Genomic DNA, 20,331 nt, shown 5'->3' on the forward strand with positions numbered 1-20,331 from the left:
GTCTCCAGAGCCATTCAATATTTAATGCTGCTATTTTCAGGTTAATTTATGCTGGTTGTTGGGGTCTTTGTTCCTGCTCTCTGACTATCACTATGCAGAGGTGACAGTCGCCTTTGAAAGACAGATTCAGTTTGAAACTGCTAGAATTTTCCTGAACTGGTTAAAGCTTTCCAGCAGATATTTGTGAATGATCAGAATGAGCTGAGTCACCTTACTGAAGAATTAGAAATAAAATTAATATTTAAGCAGTTTCTCACAAAAATACTTTACAAGATCTTAATCTGCTCAAAGGGCATTACTTTGAAATCTGGATTTTGATCATAAAGGTGATTCACTAAGACACTCAAAGACAGGGTTTAAGCACATCTGAAGTCAATGGTCTTGCATAAGTGCATGCATTCAAGTGTACCTACTTACTCTGCTGGGAAGGGATCATTTCTCAGAATGAAGGTTTAGATGTTAGCCTTGACATTCATCTCGGTGGTCTGCAGTCATGACCAAGAGTTTCTGGCAGAAACACGCACAGTGAAAAGCATTTACACATTCAATCTCAGAAGTAGGTCGCCTTACATTGGAGAGAGTTAAATTATGGATATGCCAAAACTTTACAAAAAAGGATAAAGCAGACAGCTTCCAGATTGGCTGCAAAAAACTTATAAACAACATGGGGTCAGGACTGCTGTGAAGAAAAAAATCCAGGATGGAAAAACACAGAGGTTAAAAAGTTAAAATTCTGGTGCCCTCATTAGAGTGTGTGTTACCCAGTATAGTGAAGGAAGGATGCCAAAGACTCTAAATATTAGAGAAGTGAGGGGTTTGGGGCTGACTTCCCTGCTCAGATTGCCAGCATTAAGAGCAATTACAAGGCAGAGGCTTTAAGTGGACTTGGGATGAAAATTTAAGCAAGTGTTCAAGAAGCTGAAGGAGTCCTGAAGTTTTGTGACAGCAGAATACAGTGACAATGACACAGTAAGTGATGGCAAGAGGGTATAGAAATTCTATCAAGTGCTGGAGAACACGTAATTGCATTATTCCAGTCTCCTGAACAGGCTAAATTTTGACTGATTTTATTAAATCTTACAAATTCCAGATAGAACTTTAAACACCAAGATGTGCTATGTAGATAAACTCTCAGCTTTCCATGGAGAACTGGACAACTTTTACAACACTGTGAAGAAAATTGGAGATCAGAATGTTTCTGGATACTTAAACATACAGATAATGAAGACCTTTACAAATCATATTAAAAATACTGGGGCACTTCCTAGCAGAGAAGTATTACCAGGAAATGACCAAAGCATTCCCATTTCCAAAGGGCAGTACTGACCCCTGCGCTTCCAGACAGGTGAGAGTTGAAAGTGCAAGATGGGCTCAGTGGTCATAAGTACCTGTACTTCAAGTACAGCAAACAAGGACCAGTACAAGATTCTCTGCTGCCTGATGAAAACTGAACCAGAGCTCAGATAAAAAGGGTGAGGCTTGGCAAAAGGAAATTGAAGAAATTAGCACCCCTATAGAATGCTACCTGGGCTGTGTTCTCAGCCCCTTGCACCAGTGAGAGGCAGAGTTCTCAGCAGTGGCATTTCTTTTATTTTTTTTTTCTAGAAGCAGAATGGTGCATCATTTCTAAATGCTTACAGAAAAAAAATTGCATTTAAAAGGCTCTGTGAGGGTCATTCAGGGATTGAAAAATTTCAGAGGGGAACTGAGATTGACCTCAGCTGACCTCAGATGAACTGTGGCATTATGGAATGTCTAAAGGTTTTCTCAATGTGGCAAAATACAAGACAAGACAAGTGAAATAACCCATATTGGTGGTACAGAGAAGGCAAAAAACTTGCTGCCTGGAGCAAAGTAATCATCAATTTGTTCAATCTGGTGGAAAAAAATGCTTCTTGTTTATAAATATTTTTCTAAACTAGCAGACACTCCTTTCTAGTCAGAACACATGCTTTCAAATATTTTGCATGAGTCGTCATATATTTTGTAATGCATTTATTAGAGTCATACCCATGAGCATTTTTGAATTGACAAACACTTTTGTCATTGAATATTACTGGAACCTCCATTTAATTTGAGTGAAACCCATCTCTGCACAGACTATTATATGAATTCAATGCACTATTTTAATAACCACAAAAGAACAAATTCTTTTAGGATTGTGAATATTTACTGCACTGGTCTTTGATGGAAAAAGTTGTGGATGTACACTACTGTAGAAAAACAAACTTTCAATTCCCACATAGTAATTTTTATTACAGAAATGTAAGTCCAGTAAGGGATATGATTGTTATAATCAATCACAGATGACCACAGACAGATGAAACATGGATCACTCACAGACACCATAGACTCAACACTCACAATAAGCTAAATTCAGATGTGCTTTCATATGTTAGATAGTATTCCCAAATTCTATCAATATGAACATTTGTGGAGGAAGATAAATCCTACAAGAGAAGAAAAATAATTAGGTCCAGAATATATGCCTAAATTTTAATTCATAGACCTTAAATACAGTAAAAGAATATTTTTTTCCCCCAGATCCACTCTCAGAAATCATTTTCTGTATCTATTTACATCATCAAAAGCAGTCAAAAAAGACTGCGCGGGGGAGGTCTGTACCTTGCGATGACCGGAACCAAAGAGAGCGAGTCCTCCTGGGAATTCCGCTTTCAACCCCTCTGTGTTCTCAGAGGCGTGTCCACCTTCAATTGGTCACCCCAAGTGTCAGTATCTAAACCTGACCCCGACTGGATTGACCTCTTCCTTCCAAAAACTAAATTCTCTTCCCGTGTCAAACCATGACAGCCGGTTATTCCTTTACCGTTTTTCACTTGGGCAGATAATCTAGATTTCCTTTCATAGTTAGATTTCTAGGACATTAATCTTTTCAGGGGCAGACTTCAGACAAGTGGATTGCAGTAAAAAATTGAGACTCAGCATGTTATTCTTCTCTTGCATCTTTGCTGTTTTTTCCTGGTCTGCACAAAGACACCTTCATACTCTTGCCACACTACATATTTACCAGCAACTTCTGATGTCTTTACATGAAAGTATTCACTAAGGCTTTTTCCATCAATTCTATTATTCTTAATCTTAAGGTTCAATCTTCTATTATAACTAATAGATAGCTATTTCATCTTGCATTAGGACTCTTCATACTTGTGCAATTTCAAAAGACAATTTCACAGGGTCACTCTGGTTTGAAAATATGAAGGCAGATGCCATTTTGCTGCTTTTTTGAGAAAAAGGACAAAAATGTGCTTGAGGCCAATCTGCAAACCAGTGTGTACCTTCATGTGAGTTTTCTGGAAAAGTCATATTTCTAAACTTATCCTGCTTCTGGTGAGGCATATATGCAATGTGGGCAGAAGCTCAAAGGCTGCATGTAAATCAATATGGAGCATTCACAGCTCATCAGTCTGACTGATTCTATCAAACCATTTATATCCTTCCTCTGGTGGCCCAGAGAGCTACATTTGTAAGTGTCTTCCATGCTGAGAGGCAGAGTGAAACATAAAACCACATAAACAAAAGAAATATTATTGTCCTTATACTTCCCCTTTTTCTTATTTTTCAGTTGTTCTTTCTGCAGTTCAACTTCCCCTTGACCAAGACCATGATGCAACAGTCTGGGTCTTCTCACACCTGCAGTTAGAGGCCAAAGAAGGAAAGGAACCATGGGCATCCCATGTCAAAGGCAGAGATGGCTCTTAATCTGATGTGTGCTGCAACTGGTCTCCAAGTTTTCTAGTCAGCGGGCTAGTGCAAACTCTCCACTGGCCAGGAGTCACCAGGTTTCTCCTTGATCAAACTGCAAATGTACTCCTGCTGTATCAAATTTACATGGCATCATCTTAATAAAGTTATGAGAATAACCTGCATGGAGATTTGAGTAAGATCGACAGAAAAGCAAATCTTTCTAAACTTTTTCAGAGGTCCCCAGGTGGAGGGCTGGGGTTTACCTTTTTCTCTTTTTACCCCAGACTACATTGACAGGTTTGTTGACATTATTCCATGGGAACAACCCCACCTATGGTTGATTTGGGGTTTTTGTTCTGCCCTGTCAAGTGCTCCCCTCATCTTTCATCCCTCCTGTCACTGAGAAGTGGGCAAGCACTGTGTGGTCTCATGGTTGTCATACCACTTTCATCAGCAAATTTCAATACCTTATTTTGAAACTGTGCTCCCAATCCTACTTGGCAGGAAGAAATATCTTCCCTAAAATGAGACTGGTTATGATATGAATAGAAGAACATAAGTGAAAATGTTTGTGTGTATCACACATTTTCAGCAGAATAACTTCTCTCTCTGCAGTACTCATTGTCTCCTCTCTGTGTGGAGGGTCAGTGTGACAAGTGAGGTTTAACCTCTGCATGCTGAAACAGGACTGATATGCTGTTCCTCTTCAGGATGTGCATGTGCTTGCAAAGGCGACCATGCCAGAAGCAGCTTACCCAGAATCTCAAGCAGATTCAGCAAATGTGTCTTAAGGACAGCTGAACATAGCCTCAATGAAAAGGACTAATGGATATGGAATCCGAAAGTAACTTTGTTGAAACAAAAATCTGACAAAAACTTTTTACACAAGGTACTTCTTTCAGCTTTCCATCGTAACTTGTGATGTTAATTATATTAATTTGTTCATGGTAATATCACCTTACAATGGCATTCATTAAGTGTTTGATATGAAATGGGGGAAAGCCAAAAGGTTAAGAACCCTTAACTCTGAACAGGACCCACACAACACAACAGCTGCCATAATCTCTTTATTATTGTCCAGTAAAAATGTTTTGTTTTCACTTCTCCACATGCTAGAAGTACAAAATTAGTTCTAGTTCTAGTTAGTTCCAACATATAGTAGTCTCTACACTCCACAAGAAAAAATAATATTTTGATAGTGTTAAAAAAAAGATTTAAAAAATTGATATATTTTATTGAGATGGGAAAAAATTAACCCAGTGGAATCAAGATGATAAAAACACAATATCAGTCATTTTAGATTATTATTGAAGAGATTTACTTTTGTTATTACTTTAGTTTTATTGTTTGTAAACAGTAAATATCAATATTTTTGATTAATGACTGAGGAAACAAAAAGTAAGAAAGTGCACGAATCAGCATCCATTAAACTGTATCAATTTTTCCAAAGTATTTTTTTTCCTGGGATTTACTTGACAACACTATTTTAAGACAGTTATTATATTAAAGAAGTGTTCTAAAGATATACAGAACTTCTTTGTAAGTATAATAGTACTGCTTTGTAAGTATAACTTTTCATCTTTGTTGCTTTTTTATCAATCCTTGTCCATTTTTCTCCAGGAAAAAAAGAAAAAAGAGAGTGCTGGTAAATAAATTTGTAATCCAGGTTTACAGATGAAGGCTTCCAAATGCAGAATGAGCGTGTCTGAATTAAAGGCCAGTGGAAGGCTGTAAAATGCCCATACACTGCGGGAAAGGAGCCTGTGGGGATGCTGCCCAAGAGACAGCATGATGAGAGAGCATTGTGCACACCAAGCCCCAGAGCCATCTAACAAACCTTGACCACACCATGTGGGGCTGCTTGTGCTGACAAGCATATTGGTACCACCTTCATTGTGGCAATGCACTACATAGAGTATCAGGAAGAAAACTGCATTAGGACCAGAAATGCAGAGTTTTTTCTCAGTTTCCAGCTGCTGGGGATGCATGAGGTGCAAAGATGGGTCAGGAAGGAGAGAAGCTGATGGTAGTGGTGCCCCGGAAAGGAGGCTCTCGTAACTAGAGCACCCAAGAAGCAAATGCTTTTCTGTGCATGCATCCTGGGGGATGCTCTCTGCATTCCTTCAGTGTCTAGGAGCCAAGCCAAGCCCTAAAAGAGAAAACAAGGGGACTGGGGAGGAGCAAGGTAGGACGTTGTGGCAAAGGGGCCAATGTCTCTGGCTGTGAGCAGGAGAGGACATGCAATGGGTAATGCTGCACCCAACCAAGGTGTCCCATACTTGTGCCCAGGCCCTGGCACAGCTCTCCCCACTGACCTACCCCTCTGCAGTGTCTGCCTCCCTATGCAGCACAGCTCACTCACTCCCTGTGCCCCAGCATATAAGGACCAGCAGGATTTGACCACTGAGACTGATTTGGGGTAGACTGTTTCAAGCCCTCACAGCACAAGGCATCCAACAGATCCCTTGGGTCTTGGTGCAGACAGGCCAGTGCACAGACACAGGGACCAACCAGTCCACTTCTGTCCTCCTCCCACTGGGACCTGTATAATCCAAATCTATCCACCTACTCAACAGGCAAAAACACGAACTCCTCTATCTCTGAAAATAAAATCACCTACAGCTGAGCTCCCAAAGGCACACTCCCACAGAGAGATTTGGAGCAGATCCTCTGCCTCCCACTGCCTTGTGCCACGTGGTATAATTTGCAGCTTATACCAAGCACATGATATTGTTAAACACTGATATGTGCATCATACAAATATTTCTGTGATGATGTGACTATTCTGCAAGGCCATGGAGGCAAAAGGGAATGTGAAGGGGGCTGTGATATGTTTGGCACTCACTGCACAGCTCCGCTTCCCTACCAGCAGCCCAGTGAGTGAAGCCAACCACAAAGGGAGAAAACACCCCTGTGAAATCCTTGGGAGAAGGGGACATAGACACATGCTGCAGCACAGCAGCGTGGTGGCTGTCACATAATACTGCTTCTTGGACAGGCAGCGTGTTTCATCTGACTCCCTAAAACTTTTTTCAGGAATTGCACAGCTCAGTATAGAGGTTGGGATACTGCTACACTTACCCTACACACCACTGCTGGGTCCCAACCAAGGCAGCCAGCTGCAGGGCTGAAATCAGATCCAGCATCCAAAAGGGTGTTGGCAGTGCTGCTGGCAGTGCAGCTGTAACACCAGGGCTGTGCCCTGCAGAGAACAACCACACTGCCCAGTGGGCTGGGCTGGGCTTTTAGGAAGGCAGTGAATCAAATTCCAGTGCTGGCCATAGACAGATGCTTGCACCTTTCTGCTCTGTGTGCTGAAACTTCCACAGGGAATCAGACAGCTGCAGTTCCAACCCTTGCCTTTACCTTAGACATGGTAGTAACATCCCCACCGACACAAAGCCAGGTCCACAAATTTCCCCAGGGACCTACTGTGAACTACAGGCCATAACCTGGAGCATGTCTGTTGCAAGCATATGCCTGCCTGCCCTGCCAGCTATTACAAAACATCTCATCTGAAATCTTGGATAAGCGTATAACATAGTTTGTTTAGTATTTTTAAAAAGACGTGGGCAATGCAGGAATGATTGAATAAAAAAATGACCTGTTACTGTCTAAAGATTTAAACACAGATAAGTGAAACAGGCTTTCTAGTAATAAGGACAATAGAAGTCTACAAGTTATGCTCTAGTTGAAGGGTACTGAGGTATTGTAAATGCATTTCTTCCACTGGGAAGAAATGATGATGTCTGACTCCAGTTCAGAAGGCTGAATCATTTCTTTATTATAACTATACTATAATACATTATTTTACTATTTAAAGGAGATACTAAACTACATACTGACTTTTTCTAACTACCATATCTAACTAACTCACAACCCTCTCTCCAGAGTCCAGCCACAGGTGGATTGGATTTGCCATCAGGCTCAAACAATCCTCACCAGAATCCAATCAAGCAATCATCCCAGATAAACAGTTCTCCAAACACATTCCACATGGGAAAAACAAGGAGCAGAAATAGAAACTGTTTTCTCTTTCTTCTCTCTGTGCTCCTCTATGAAAATATCCTGAGAGAGAGAATAATGTGCCTGCCACACTGAGGATTATGAATAAAATTTATTTCAGAGATTCTGTCTAGGACTAGCATATAAAAACTTTTCTTTAAGTAACTTCTTGTAGTTACCTTTGAGGAATATTTAATTCCTGACCTTAATTTAGCTAATGAACCTTTTTTTGTTATATTTCTTTCCAGATCTGAAGGAAATTTACTATTTCTGCCCTTTAAAAAGGAAGAAAGAATCATGACAGTATTTGTCATTATTTTTGATAGTGTATGATATATTCAGCATTCCGATCATTCTGCTCAGTACTATCATACTGATTGGTAAATGAATAGTTCAGTGAATATGTGGTTGGAAAAATCTAATTTCTGAATTTGGTTTCTAAGCAATCATCTCTTTCAGTTTTTTTGGCATGTCCCTCTGCAGTGGCCCAGGCACTGGACATATTCCAGTTGCAAACTGCTTTTCACTGACAGCTGTGCTGCTTTTTAGACAGCATTTTGTGGTTCCAGAATTTAATGTTCCCAACTGTGGCAGCCATACAAAAGATGCTTTAGAGAACTGCAAACTCATTCCAAGCTGGGCTGGACCTAACTGCAAAAGGTGACATCTCCAAAAAGTTTTAGCTGGCTTAAAAAGAAGTCTCAGTCCTGTGCTCCTCTATCCCTGTGATTCTGGTCCAAATTCACTTACCTTTTCCCTTCCCAGCAGCTCTCATGCAGGCTACAGCTGCACTGTAATGAGGAGACAGGCAAAGGAGGCATGTGGGTAAGTCCTGAGTACAGGATGGGCAGCGTTGAAGCTAGGAAAACTGCAGAAGACAGAAAGCAGTGAAGGCACATGCAAAGAAAACAAGGGAATAATATACATAGTGGGTTCAGTAGGCTGCAGAAGGAAAAAAATAAAAGCAAACTGGTAATATGAACTCTGCTTAAAGTTTCTAATATAGCCAAATGCTTTCCCACTAAGAGTTCTTGAAGTACACCTGGAGCTCACATGACAGGATGGTTTCACCAGAGATTTCCTGCAACACCAAAAAATGAGAAGCAAGCTCAGGAGTCAGTGTGTGAACATGTTCATCCCATGTGCACCTGAGCATAAGCTGCCTCCCAGACAGGCTCTGGTTGCACACTCCTTTCTCAGAAGAACACAAGTGCTGAAAATAAAACTGTTTCTGAGGCAGTAGAGGGGAAATGTCCATGTCTTGGCACTGCACATCTGCAAGAGCAAGCAAAACACTGAGAGAAGCACTGGAGCAGGGCCATATTACTTCTGTATTGGCCCTCAGTCCCTGCTTGAGGAGACAGATCTGGATATTTTTCTGTTAACAGACACTCACAAAGATCAATTTATCGATTTGACCCATAATGAAAGAGGCATCAACAAGCAACAAGGGTAACATCAGTTTCTAGACATGAACCATCCATCTCCTTTATCTCTGTAGAAAAAAACCCAAGAAGCTTGCTTAGAGTTTGCACCAGGTGTGCACAAAGCAGGGGTGCTCCCAAACACTCTGCAGTTTAAGAAGATGTGTAGAAGATGTGTGGCACTTAAAGTTAGTCTTGTGCTGGACTTGAACTTGCTGTGTAATCAGTTCGATTCAATGATCTTAAGGTCTTTTCCAACCTAAACTATTCTATGATTCTATTATGTTGGTGATAAGCATCCTGGAAATGCCCATGCCATAAGCTAGTTGCTTCCTAAGACATAGTCTTGCTTAAGTAAGCCAAGGACAGTTTTGCAATTCATGTTAGAGAGGTTATTTGACACTGGGACCTTGTTCAGATAATGTCCTGTACTGAGGAAACACTTCAGTAATTACTGATGAAACTATTAAATTTGTGTATGTGTTCTTCTCTGAGCATAGCCCTCATGCTCTAATTGCTCTATTACTCAGAGATTTAAAGCATAGTTCTCAAAGTTTAAGTAGAGGTTATAAACAGCACTAACTAAATAAATTTTGTTGCTGTAATGTCCAAAGAAAACTAAGAGGAGTTTGAGAAATGTAAGAGTTACAGTCAATGTTATGACAATGACACGGGGAAAGCTGTGTATTTTTATTTCTATGTGGTCACAGCTTCACATGGCAGATTTCATAAGAATTTAAGAAAAGCATGTTGTTCAGTGCTCCCTCTACTCCCTCTTTCCAGTGTTCCAGTGCAGAAAGAAACTTATTTTTATGCTGGAAAAATGCAAAAATTGCATCTAAACAATGGCATCATCTGAAGACAATCAGACTGCCAAACTTCATTGTACCAAAAACATTCAAAGGCATGAAGAAAATAGGATTTTTGTAAAGCTTTGGTGCTGCATTTAGTCACAAGCAAGGAAATCCCTGTGGAACTGAAAATCCTTTCTATATTTAGCATCAGCTTAATAGGATAATGTGGCTACAGTTTAGTATTCTTCAGATTGATGGAGTTTTGCATTGTTTCACTGAAAAGGCCAGGCTTCTTCAGAAGTCTGATCTTCCTACTTTGGCAAATAAGCTGTCTTAAGATCAAGGAGAGCAACTTCCACTTTCCTCTTTTGATAGTTCATTGTCTTATGCAAGTCTAATACTGTTCTGAGGAGGCCAACACAAAATTGTCTGCTTTCCGTGTTTTAAGAAAGGTGCCCATACCATTCTGCAAAACAAAGTGTTGTTAAGTTACAGTCATCTTTTATAGCTTCAGTATTTCCCAGGGACTATCTTTTTCTTTCATGTTTGCAATCCTATAAGAATCACAGAATTACTATGTTTGAAAAAGACCTCTAAGATTATCAAGTCCAACCGTTAACCTAGCACTGCCAGTGCCACATCTACATGTCTTTTAAATACCTCCAGGGATGGTGATCCCACCCCTTCCCTGGGAAGCCAGTTCCAATTCCAATTTAAAATAGTATTCTCTGACTTGCTCTTGTATCTTATCACAAAATCCCATTTGAGGAGAAAACAGAAAGCTTCATGTGATAAGAAAATGCAGCAATGCTCTAACCAGGTGCAGAACATAAAAGGAACACATCCTAAAAGTTTCAGAATTGCCTAGCTGTGCCCTGGGTTTAAACTGATCTCCAGTCTTCCACCTGCAAATAATACAAGAGATGTTAAATGAAATGCATAACATTTTTGTGCCAAATTTTCCAAAAGTGTCCACCTCCAACTTTATTATTTTAAAATATGCTAGAATATTGCCATCTGCGAATGTGAAGCTGTGAAAGCATGAATCTGAAATCTGTCAGCTGTTCATCAACATGGTGGTAATAAAAAAATGCAAGTGACAGAAGGTTGGGTTTTGGGAAGGAGGTTGTGAAGGGTGAGAGAATCGTGCCTATTTTGCCAGAAGGCAGTGAGAAGCCACACCTAGACCCAACTCAGGATGCTTCTGCAGAGTCAGGAGCTCTGCACCACTCACGCCTGGCTGAAAATCATCCCAGCCTTCCCATGGAGATAGCATGTGACAGATCTCTGTCTCTGGGGCTAGAAATCAGACACCTCTGCAATTCCAACATGTCCCAGGGATATTCACTGAAGTAGGAGAGAAATGCTCATAATGGCACACCAGCTAGGTACCCAACACCCAGCACTAACAGCTCAGTATTTGATCTCAAACCAACTCTTGACTTTTAAAACCCACCGTTGTTAAAATAACTTTTCTCTTGGGAAATTAAATAAATAAAGTTTATTTCCAAGAGGAAGATAATGTACTATAAAAATATTAATAATTCTGATAAGTTTGACCTGGTAGAAACCTTTCTGCTTTTTTTGTCATTTCTTCTCACGCAGTTGGTATTCAAAGGCTCTATTATGGAATTGTTCATGCCATTGCTTGTAATACAGAATATTAATAAATTAATTTTCTCTTTCTAATAATAGTTTTCTATTCCAATTTCCTTTATCTGACTTCTGCATGGCTTTTTCAGATGATAAAATGCTCTCTTTCATATAGTTAATTTGTTCATGACTTTTAAAATTCATATTTCACATAACTATGCTGGTGAGTTTGCTCATGTTAGATTGATCCCTCTCCCCTATAGTTTTCAGTTACCCATCTGAAGAGATTCCTTAAACTTCTCTCTCTTTTAGAAGCTTTAATTTAATTCAGGCCTTTTGTAAGAGAAGTTTTATGAATAGTAATTTTTTCACACATGAGAAAGCCCCCTTATTACACAGGGTTATATTAATTATCATTAGCTGCGCGCTTCTTAGCAATTCTGGCACCAGTTTGCAGTACACACCTATAAAACCTCATAATGCAATGTCTCAAAATTTGCTGGAACAACATTTTCACAGTGCTGAATGAGGCCTCATAAGAATAACTGCCTTCAAAGTCCAAACATCCCATAATCTGCTCCTCTCCAAAATGCATTGCAGCTTTTGATCTCTGCACAAACCTTGCTGTTGTATTAGCTCGTCTTTCAAAAGGATGCTCACTTTTGACATCTTGACTTCACAAACTTAAAAGGCGAATGAGTAACAGCGTCTCCTAAATTGCCTTAGCAGATACATTGTTTGCAAATTCACAGCTTGTTTTCTAGTTTTGACTTCTAATCGTTGAGTAATACTTAAATAAGGATTGAATAAGTTATTAGATTCCTAAGTCAAGTCCAGAGATGGCCACAAGCACCTTTTGGTGGGTATTTGATCCCCAGAATACCCACACAGCATCTTCCTGCTTCTACCAAAACTCCTCTCTCCTGGTGCAATTTTGCTTCTCATCATTCATCTACTTTCCTTTAAAAGATGGCTAAGAACAGAAGTGAATGAGAATGTGCAGCCCAATCTTTACATTGTATCTGAGACACTGCAGTACCCTGAAGAGTGAGGTTTATGTTCAAAGCCTTCCTCAGCCCGAGAAAGTTAAACCTTGATGTCCCACCTCATAAAAATGCCCTTTCACCCTTTTCTGGGCCCAGAAATAGGTGAGGAACAGGACGGGGCTGGTGGTTAAGCCACCTTTTTCTTCTTAGAATAGTCAGAGTTGTGTTGTAGTTTCAAAACACATGAACAGTTACCAGACTCACCATCAGCTTGTCCTCCAGATGTGTTTTAAAATAAAGCATTTAAACATGGGCTTGGTTCTCTAGCAGAAAAATAATACCGAGTCCATCCAGGATATTCTGGACTCAAAGTCCTGTGTCAGTGGAGATCCATCCAGGCTCCTTACCATCCAGAGACTGTAGAAAATGTCAGACACCATCAGTGTTTTCTACAATCTTGACCAACAAAATGCACCCCCTTGTCTGCATCCCATCTGGGGATCATCACTGTCCCTGTGTAGCACTGAGGAAAGCCAGGCACCTCTCTCTAGGTACTTGGGGCAGACATCACCCTGTGTGACTGGAGCTGGCTGTGAGCCTTGTGCTGGCTGACCACTACACCTCTTCTTCCCTTGGGTACAGCTCACAATCACAGTACAGGCAACTCTTAACCCTTGGGCAAACATCACAGTGAGCTTTCCTGACATATCATTATAACACATTTTCTAAAATTGAACACCTGTTTTCGGAGCCTCTTTTCTGGAACATTTCTTACATTACAGCACATATGCCAAAATACTGTGTTACAGCCTCTCAGATCATTTGTAAAACTGTACTAGCTGCCTCGCTGCTCTCAGACAATCTGTTTGTGTATTTGGGGATTTCTGGTTGCCACAAATACAGTATATTAGAATCTTTAACCAACCATTTATCACCTACTTTTTTTAGGTTTGACTTCACTCCAGGATGCAACAAAACTCGCCTCAGACATAAAATACCAGCCTGACAGAAACTTCCACATGAGGCAGAGGGTCATTAATAAGCTGATAAATTTTCAATTGTTGCAGAAGCCAGCTCATGCTAGCTTTTGAATTAGCTCCTCAAGCATTCCAGGAGGCTGATTTGAGAACTGGGATGGCCAGTAGCAGGCAGGGGACCGATACAGCTAAAGAAAGCTCGTGAGCCAGTTCAGAAGATATGTTCCAAGTTCCTCCCCAGGTCTTTTGCCTTTTATTCTCCAATTCAGGTATTACATTTCGACTGGTTTCCACCAGGATTGTGCATGCACCTTGACATGTTCACAGAAGTTCCACAATACAGAGTTTCACAACTGGGATAGGTCCCTATAATCAGGACACCAGGGTGACAAAACAGATTCCGGAGAATTTCCCACTGAATGGGATGGAGAGAACATAATTACCACATCGTAGCACTATAATGTGTTATAAACATAGAATAGACTAGATCCATTTACCACAAAAATCACAGAAAATAACTTATCAAAGAATATATATTTTATGTAAAATATACATTTTTAGAATATAATTTAATACAATTTTTATACTTATTGATGTTGAGTTTGCAACACTTTGAATTAAAAAAAACCCCGCAAAATATTCTTGCTGCCAGAATTTTATTTCTGATAATACTTATAGTTTGAGGTAACAATGAAAGAAGACTGAGTGCTGTGAACAAAGTCAGTGATGTTTGTCTGCAGTCACATTTTTGTTATCAAAGTGAAAAGTAAACTTAGGACTTGGCAGGTACACTACAATTTATAACAATTTAGGTCATGGTAAACTGAGAAAGCAAGGACTTATGCAAACCTACTCTGTTCAAATTTGTGACTTTTGCAATATATGCCATTAGTATGACAGAAGTCAGGACAGATGTAGTTTACATCACTATCATTATTAAGCGTGTTTCTTTGTATGATCCACAGCACAGCTTACTGCAGGAACCAGGAATAATAAACACAGGGGTGGGGGTCTTTGCATGGAGCCTTAGCAATGATGACATGAATTCAGCTTTCCTTGATATAGATAAAAACTGATTTTCCATGCACACACATTTTATTTACACTGACTCATCAACAGTGACTAGTCACCCCTTCCTCTGGCAGCAGTAATTATGAACGGTCTTTCATCTTCTTTAACAAGCTCTGCTTCTCACGCAAAGTCTCAGCGACCTCCTCAAGGTGTGAGTCGTTTATCAGGGCCCATTCAGCAGCAGCAGTCTCTTTCCAGTACAGTCCTTGGTATGGCTAAATTCCATTGTCCCTTTTTCAGCAGTCAAAAATCCATGATAAATTCTGTACAACACTGTAGTTAATATAACAGCAGCACCAGATATTATATTAATTCATTTGCTAAAAGCTGTTTGCAATTATCTCTATTGACAATATTTTACCAAAAGTAAATCAATGTACATCTCTAAATATCAGAAATGTATATTTGATAAATACATTATTGTACAAGAATTCTGACATGCAGGTCATGCTGTTGGGCTTAGCTATATACAGAAAAACATGTTACATGGTCAACAATAAATTTAATTTCTTTTCCTAACAAAAAAGTAAAACATGACAGTCAGGTATTATTCAACAATTTCAAGGATCACTTTAGATTTCAGTCATTATGGTCTTCCCCATGTATCTCTAAAACTCTACAGTTTTAGGGTAATTTTTCCTCACCAGCCCAGAACCTCAAATTTGCCATTGCATTTGTCCTATTGCATAAGCAGAGGTTAGTATTGAATGAAAAAGCCACTAGAGGAGAAATAGTTTCAAAATTGCAGTGAATGCTGGTTGCTAGGAGGAAGATTGATGCAATAGGCAACCGGTCAGTGCTGAAAAGCCGCTCAAAAAATCTTAGCAGTGCACACGAGTTAGTCTAGACAATACTAACTGCACTTGAAAAATATGTATATTTCTATCTATATTTGGATGTATATTCCATATGAAAAAAAAGAGAAAAGGAGAAAAAGTGTTCTTAGTTCAACTTAAAAGAGGGGGGCATTTTAACATTATCTCTGTGCTTTATGGAGACAGATGGAGAATACAAGGAGACAGGTTGCAAAACAGACAGACAAACAACATATAGGACAAAGCACCTCAAAAAACATTGACTGAAGAAATTTTTGAAGCCCACTAGCCCAGAGGTATAAGGCTGGTCAAAAACCCAACTTGAGAACTACTACCCTCTTGCAATGGTAAAAAAAGCCCCAAATAATTATTTCAGCTTTACTTGGTACTCAGCTTCTGAAAATGTTGAAGAACCCTGGAGTAGAGAAAATACTACAGTACCAAGCAGCACTTGCTAGCTTAAAATTGCAAGTCTGGATGGCATTTACCTTTCTTGCATGTTTTGTGCCTTCCCCAAGCCATTAAGAAAGAGATCTGGCTTCTGCTTGCGTGTAACCAGTAATGACAACCTCTTTGCAGTTATCTGTGTGCAAACAACCGGAGACATTCAGAACTCTGATACAGCAATCCAGTACCGAAATAAGTTAATTGCAAAATAAAGTCGTTTATCAACAAATAGATAGTTAAAAAATAAAGGAAAAGGTTAAACACAGAAAAACAATCCCACATGCAGACCAGTTTATCAGTGCTTTCATTTCAGCAGGATGGTAACAATGTGAGAACACACATCCAGAGCCCTCTGTGGTCTCCACGATCCGCACACTGCTTGTCAGGTGATGGAGACAGGATGGTCCATGCAAATGAGCAGACCCATCAGAGCAGACATCTTCAGAATGGATTAGAGTCACAAGAAATGGAGGTTCAATGGAGTGACTGATAATTACTTGGAAGCACAATATTTTAAGTAAATCTCCCTGAAAATATGCTTATTTATATGGACAACAGCATCCACTAACTGTCCTTTTATTGCCACAGGAAAGTAGGACAAGATAAAAGAAGAAATACTACCTGAAGTATCTTTAAAAGCCAAGACAAAAATCTTCAGGTACCCAAGTGGCTTTTCTTACTACTGACAGTTGTATCATGCAGGAGTTAAACCATATTTGTGGAGCCTATGCTTAATGCTACATTTATTTCCAAAATGTGTTAAACAGTATTTGATTTAGTACTATGTAGCCGATTGATGCCATCTGGTTTACAAGATGGAAGGGATGGGAGACCGAGAGCGCCTTAGAGGACAAGGTGAGTTGTAGGGTGATGTTACTGGAGACAGTCGCAGAGCATTGCCTGTCAAGCCAGCTATGTTGTTTAAGCTTCGAGATTTTTCATAGCCTTGTATGAGAAAATGCACAGACATCAGTTGAATTCAGCCAAAAAATAGACAAAGACAAACAGTACAATGTAATGTAATCCAAGGAGCTATCAGGGACTCAGAGGGAATCTGTCTGCAAAAGAACTCAGTGCTGAGACATATTACTACCAAAATATACCAATAAATAAAATTATTTACAAATTAATGCATCCACTTTTTCCCAAAAAAAATTAAACAGACCACCACACAAGAGGTCTGACCTGCTCTTCACCATCCCATCTTGCACTTAGTATCACACTAAGTGGGCTTCAGCAGGGTTGCACAGAGAGCAAGATAAGGAATCCCACCAGGGTGACTGAGCTATCTGGCTAAGCATAATCAAAACCCCATTAAGACAGACTACAGAAAGTGTCAGAATTACATAATCTCTGCTACATCCAATTCCTAATAAATTACAATTTTTTTCTTTAAAATAAATAAACCAGAAACCAGATAAATTTTATACAGTATGAATATTAACCCTTAGGCTTTGCTTCTAATTTTGAAGTCTAATAAGACAGCAGAGCTTGACGTATTTGTAAATGCCTCCTGAATGGCAAACTTAAAACATTGAATTTGTGCTTCTTTTCCAGATTTGAACAAAATCAATGGTATTAATCCATATAAGCAAGTAGTAAATTTTTAATCATTAAATGAGGCAACCACATAATGCTTCACAATTTGAAGGGAACATTGCACTTGCAGATATTTCTGTTCACATACACTGTGAGTTCTAGCTACTTACTTTTTGCTAATGTGGATTATTTTCACTTTGTAGAGGCTAAGATGTAAACCAACAAAAAACATTGCTATTCACTGCATCACTATCTTCATATTCAAGTATTTTCAGCAGCTGCTGAAAATGGAAATGTTAGGAAACTGATCTGCTCATTGGCCTGAAGATATCAGCAAGGAAATCCAACAAAGATTAAGCTAGGCAAGACCTTGCTCCTGAAGTACATGGGTACATGCTTCAGTGCAAGCATGAGAATCTCACTGATTTCAGTGGTACTTCTTATTTCCTTGAAGACAAGTATGCATTTACGCATTTGTCAGGTTAAGATATTCAGATCTAAATCGCTTATAGGGAAATAATAAGACTTTTTCCCACAGAAACCTTAAAATACCAATGACAGTAAAGCTACATTCCACCACATGGAATGTCGGCAAACTTTTTTTTTTTTTTTTTTTTTTTTTTTCTGATTGAAATGGTTACTGGCTCAAATGCCAGATCTCTAGGTAACAGGCAGTTAATGGCATCTTTAGGAAAAATCATATATTAGACTTCCCTCTTATGACAAATAACATATTTTTTACCCACTGAAACCTGCATACTGTAAAACCATACTTAAAGCAAATGTATAACCTCATGTCTGCTAAAACATTGTGCAATGTTCTCTCCAGATGGCAAGGGCAGGCTAGACTGTGATATTACACGGAATTCGGATACATTTCTGAAGCAGCCTCCAGTTTCCTAGTTGCTATCAGTATTTACACAGGCTAGAAAGAATTATGTTTGAAAAGGGAAATAAAGAGAAGCACAATGCTAGTGTATATATTTAAACTCCCTGTAAACATAAAGCTTATTAAAGAAAAATAAAAATAATCAGATAGCTTTTTTACATAGAAATTAGGAAAGTAGTTTTTAAGATTATTTTCTTGCTACTCTTCTAATGATAAAAGGAAAGAACTGATAGGGGAAGATGGTAAAGATTATAAATAAAGTAGAAACTCCTAAAAAACGAAAACCAGATACACAAGATAAATAGTGAAAGAGGCATGATCCAAAATCAGTATTTTTCAGATATTTTAAGGGATCAGCTCGGAATCAGTATCATCTTGGAGATTGAGATGCAAAAATGGTCAGAATAAATTATAATTGAAAAAACAAGAATCAACCAAGGAACAAACCAAACAAGAAGAATGTACCAAAAGAAGGAAAGAAAGGGTAAAAATAAAATGTAAAAGTAATAGACTTGATGTGTGAATGACATTCAAGCATTCAAACCCATTTGTATATTATTTGAAGATATTTTCTGCTTAGGGGCTAACTTCCCTACTGTGTATAAAATACACTTCAAAGCCAGTGACTAAAACATTTCAGCCTCAACTAAGATTATCATCAGAGCCAAGCAAAGAGCACATTTCTCATCAAAAAACTGTCAATTTTGAACTCAAGCCCCAGTTTTCTAGTAAAAATAATAAAACCATTTTCTTTTAAATCTAGATTTACAAAACAAAATGTTCTAGGATAAAATAGGTTTTAATGTTATATAAATATGTCTTTAGTAGCTGATGGGTAATTTCTTTTATTATTTCTGGTCTGCTCTAGTCATGGTTACCACCATAACTTTCTGAGTGAAATCAAAAAGCTGGTCATGCAAGATGCCATGGTACTCTATCTTATCCAGGTGTTCTTGACCTCCTCAAAGACTCTTAGCATTAGAGGTATTTTAAATAATCCTAGTTGTTGAGAAGACAGTGAAATATACACTCAGTGGAAAATGTAGTAAATTTGTGCAAAAATATGCTTGCAACGATTTTTTATTTAAGCTAAACATTATATATAGGAGTACGTAAAATGCCTGAGCATAGAAAGTCATACTCTGCAAATGCCATACACATGGAACTGGTGGCATATCTGCCTTCACAGGTTTAACCTACTGAGCTTGTGCTTTGAAGAGTAAAAAGAGCATTTGCAGAACAACCCAAGAGAATTCCTTTAGATATATGGCTGGCTGGGACAGCTATGTTTGCTATACACCAAGGAAGTTAAAAAAAAAAAAAAAAAAAAAAGCCAGAAAAATCTTGGGCAAAAATATTTGTCCAGTGCCATAGAACTACTTCAGATGAACTCTGAGGTGAGCAACTACACTTCAGCACTCTGAAATGTAAAATCTGTCTGAATGATACCAAGTCAGAGGAATATAATTTGCCAAGACACAAAAGAAGTTCCTGTCTAAGGAAAAGGGAAGACTACCACTGGCAAACTGATCTTAAGGCTATGTCCTGATGTTAGGTTTGCAGCCACAGCCAGATGTGGCCTGCTGGGGCAGAAACAATCAGTCATGGAGATGCAAGCACGAAACAGTTTTGCAAACTCCACCTGGGCGCTCCCATCCTACTGAGCAGCAAGTAATCACATTTGAAGAGGCTAAAGAACTAGAAAGACATTTTGAACACATTGCAATTTTTTAAAAGGTGCATTGTTTTACTCCATAGCTGAATTATGGCTGGGGTAGACAGTAAACTTTTAGAATCAGTGGCGTGTTTATTGCCAAGGAAGAAAAATATATTTTGGCATTATAAGCTCAAAATTTTGTTTGAAAGAAATCTAAATAGTGTCTCAGGATATGCTTTTTAGTGTTCAAAAATGTTGCTTACTTCTGACATGTCAATCTTTAAAGTTTATTCAGCTGTAAATTTTGCTAAGTTATAATATGATTAATTAGTCTTTTAGAATGACAAGTTATATTGAGTGATGAGTGACTGAATGAGCAAGGTCTGAATTGCAGACTTTTCCACTAGAGATTACAGACAAATGAAGACA

At 38.9% G+C, this 20,331-nt stretch overlaps 1 protein-coding gene across 8 annotated transcripts in view; it reads right to left on the reverse strand.

The window, feature by feature from the left end:
• Nucleotides 1–13,703: 13,703 nt before the first annotated feature.
• Nucleotides 13,704–20,331, reverse strand: part of KCNC2 (potassium voltage-gated channel subfamily C member 2) — a 99,782-nt gene continuing 93,154 nt past the window's right edge. For 4 of the 8 annotated variants that reach the window (XM_041712720.2, XM_030259992.4, XM_041712738.2 and 1 more), the window contains exon 5: nt 15,860–16,762. In XM_041712720.2, coding sequence (XP_041568654.2) covers nt 16,626–16,762 — 137 coding nt within the window. In that variant the 3' untranslated portion in view covers nt 15,860–16,625. Of the gene's footprint in view, nt 14,829–15,858; nt 16,763–20,331 lie in introns of those variants that run through there. The other 4 variants (XM_041712764.2, XM_030260049.4, XM_030260001.4 and 1 more) reach the window with 2 other exon arrangements.

The sequence above is a fragment of the Taeniopygia guttata genome, chromosome 1A (assembly GCF_048771995.1).
Source record: "Taeniopygia guttata chromosome 1A, bTaeGut7.mat, whole genome shotgun sequence".
Classification (NCBI taxonomy): domain Eukaryota; kingdom Metazoa; phylum Chordata; class Aves; order Passeriformes; family Estrildidae; genus Taeniopygia; species Taeniopygia guttata.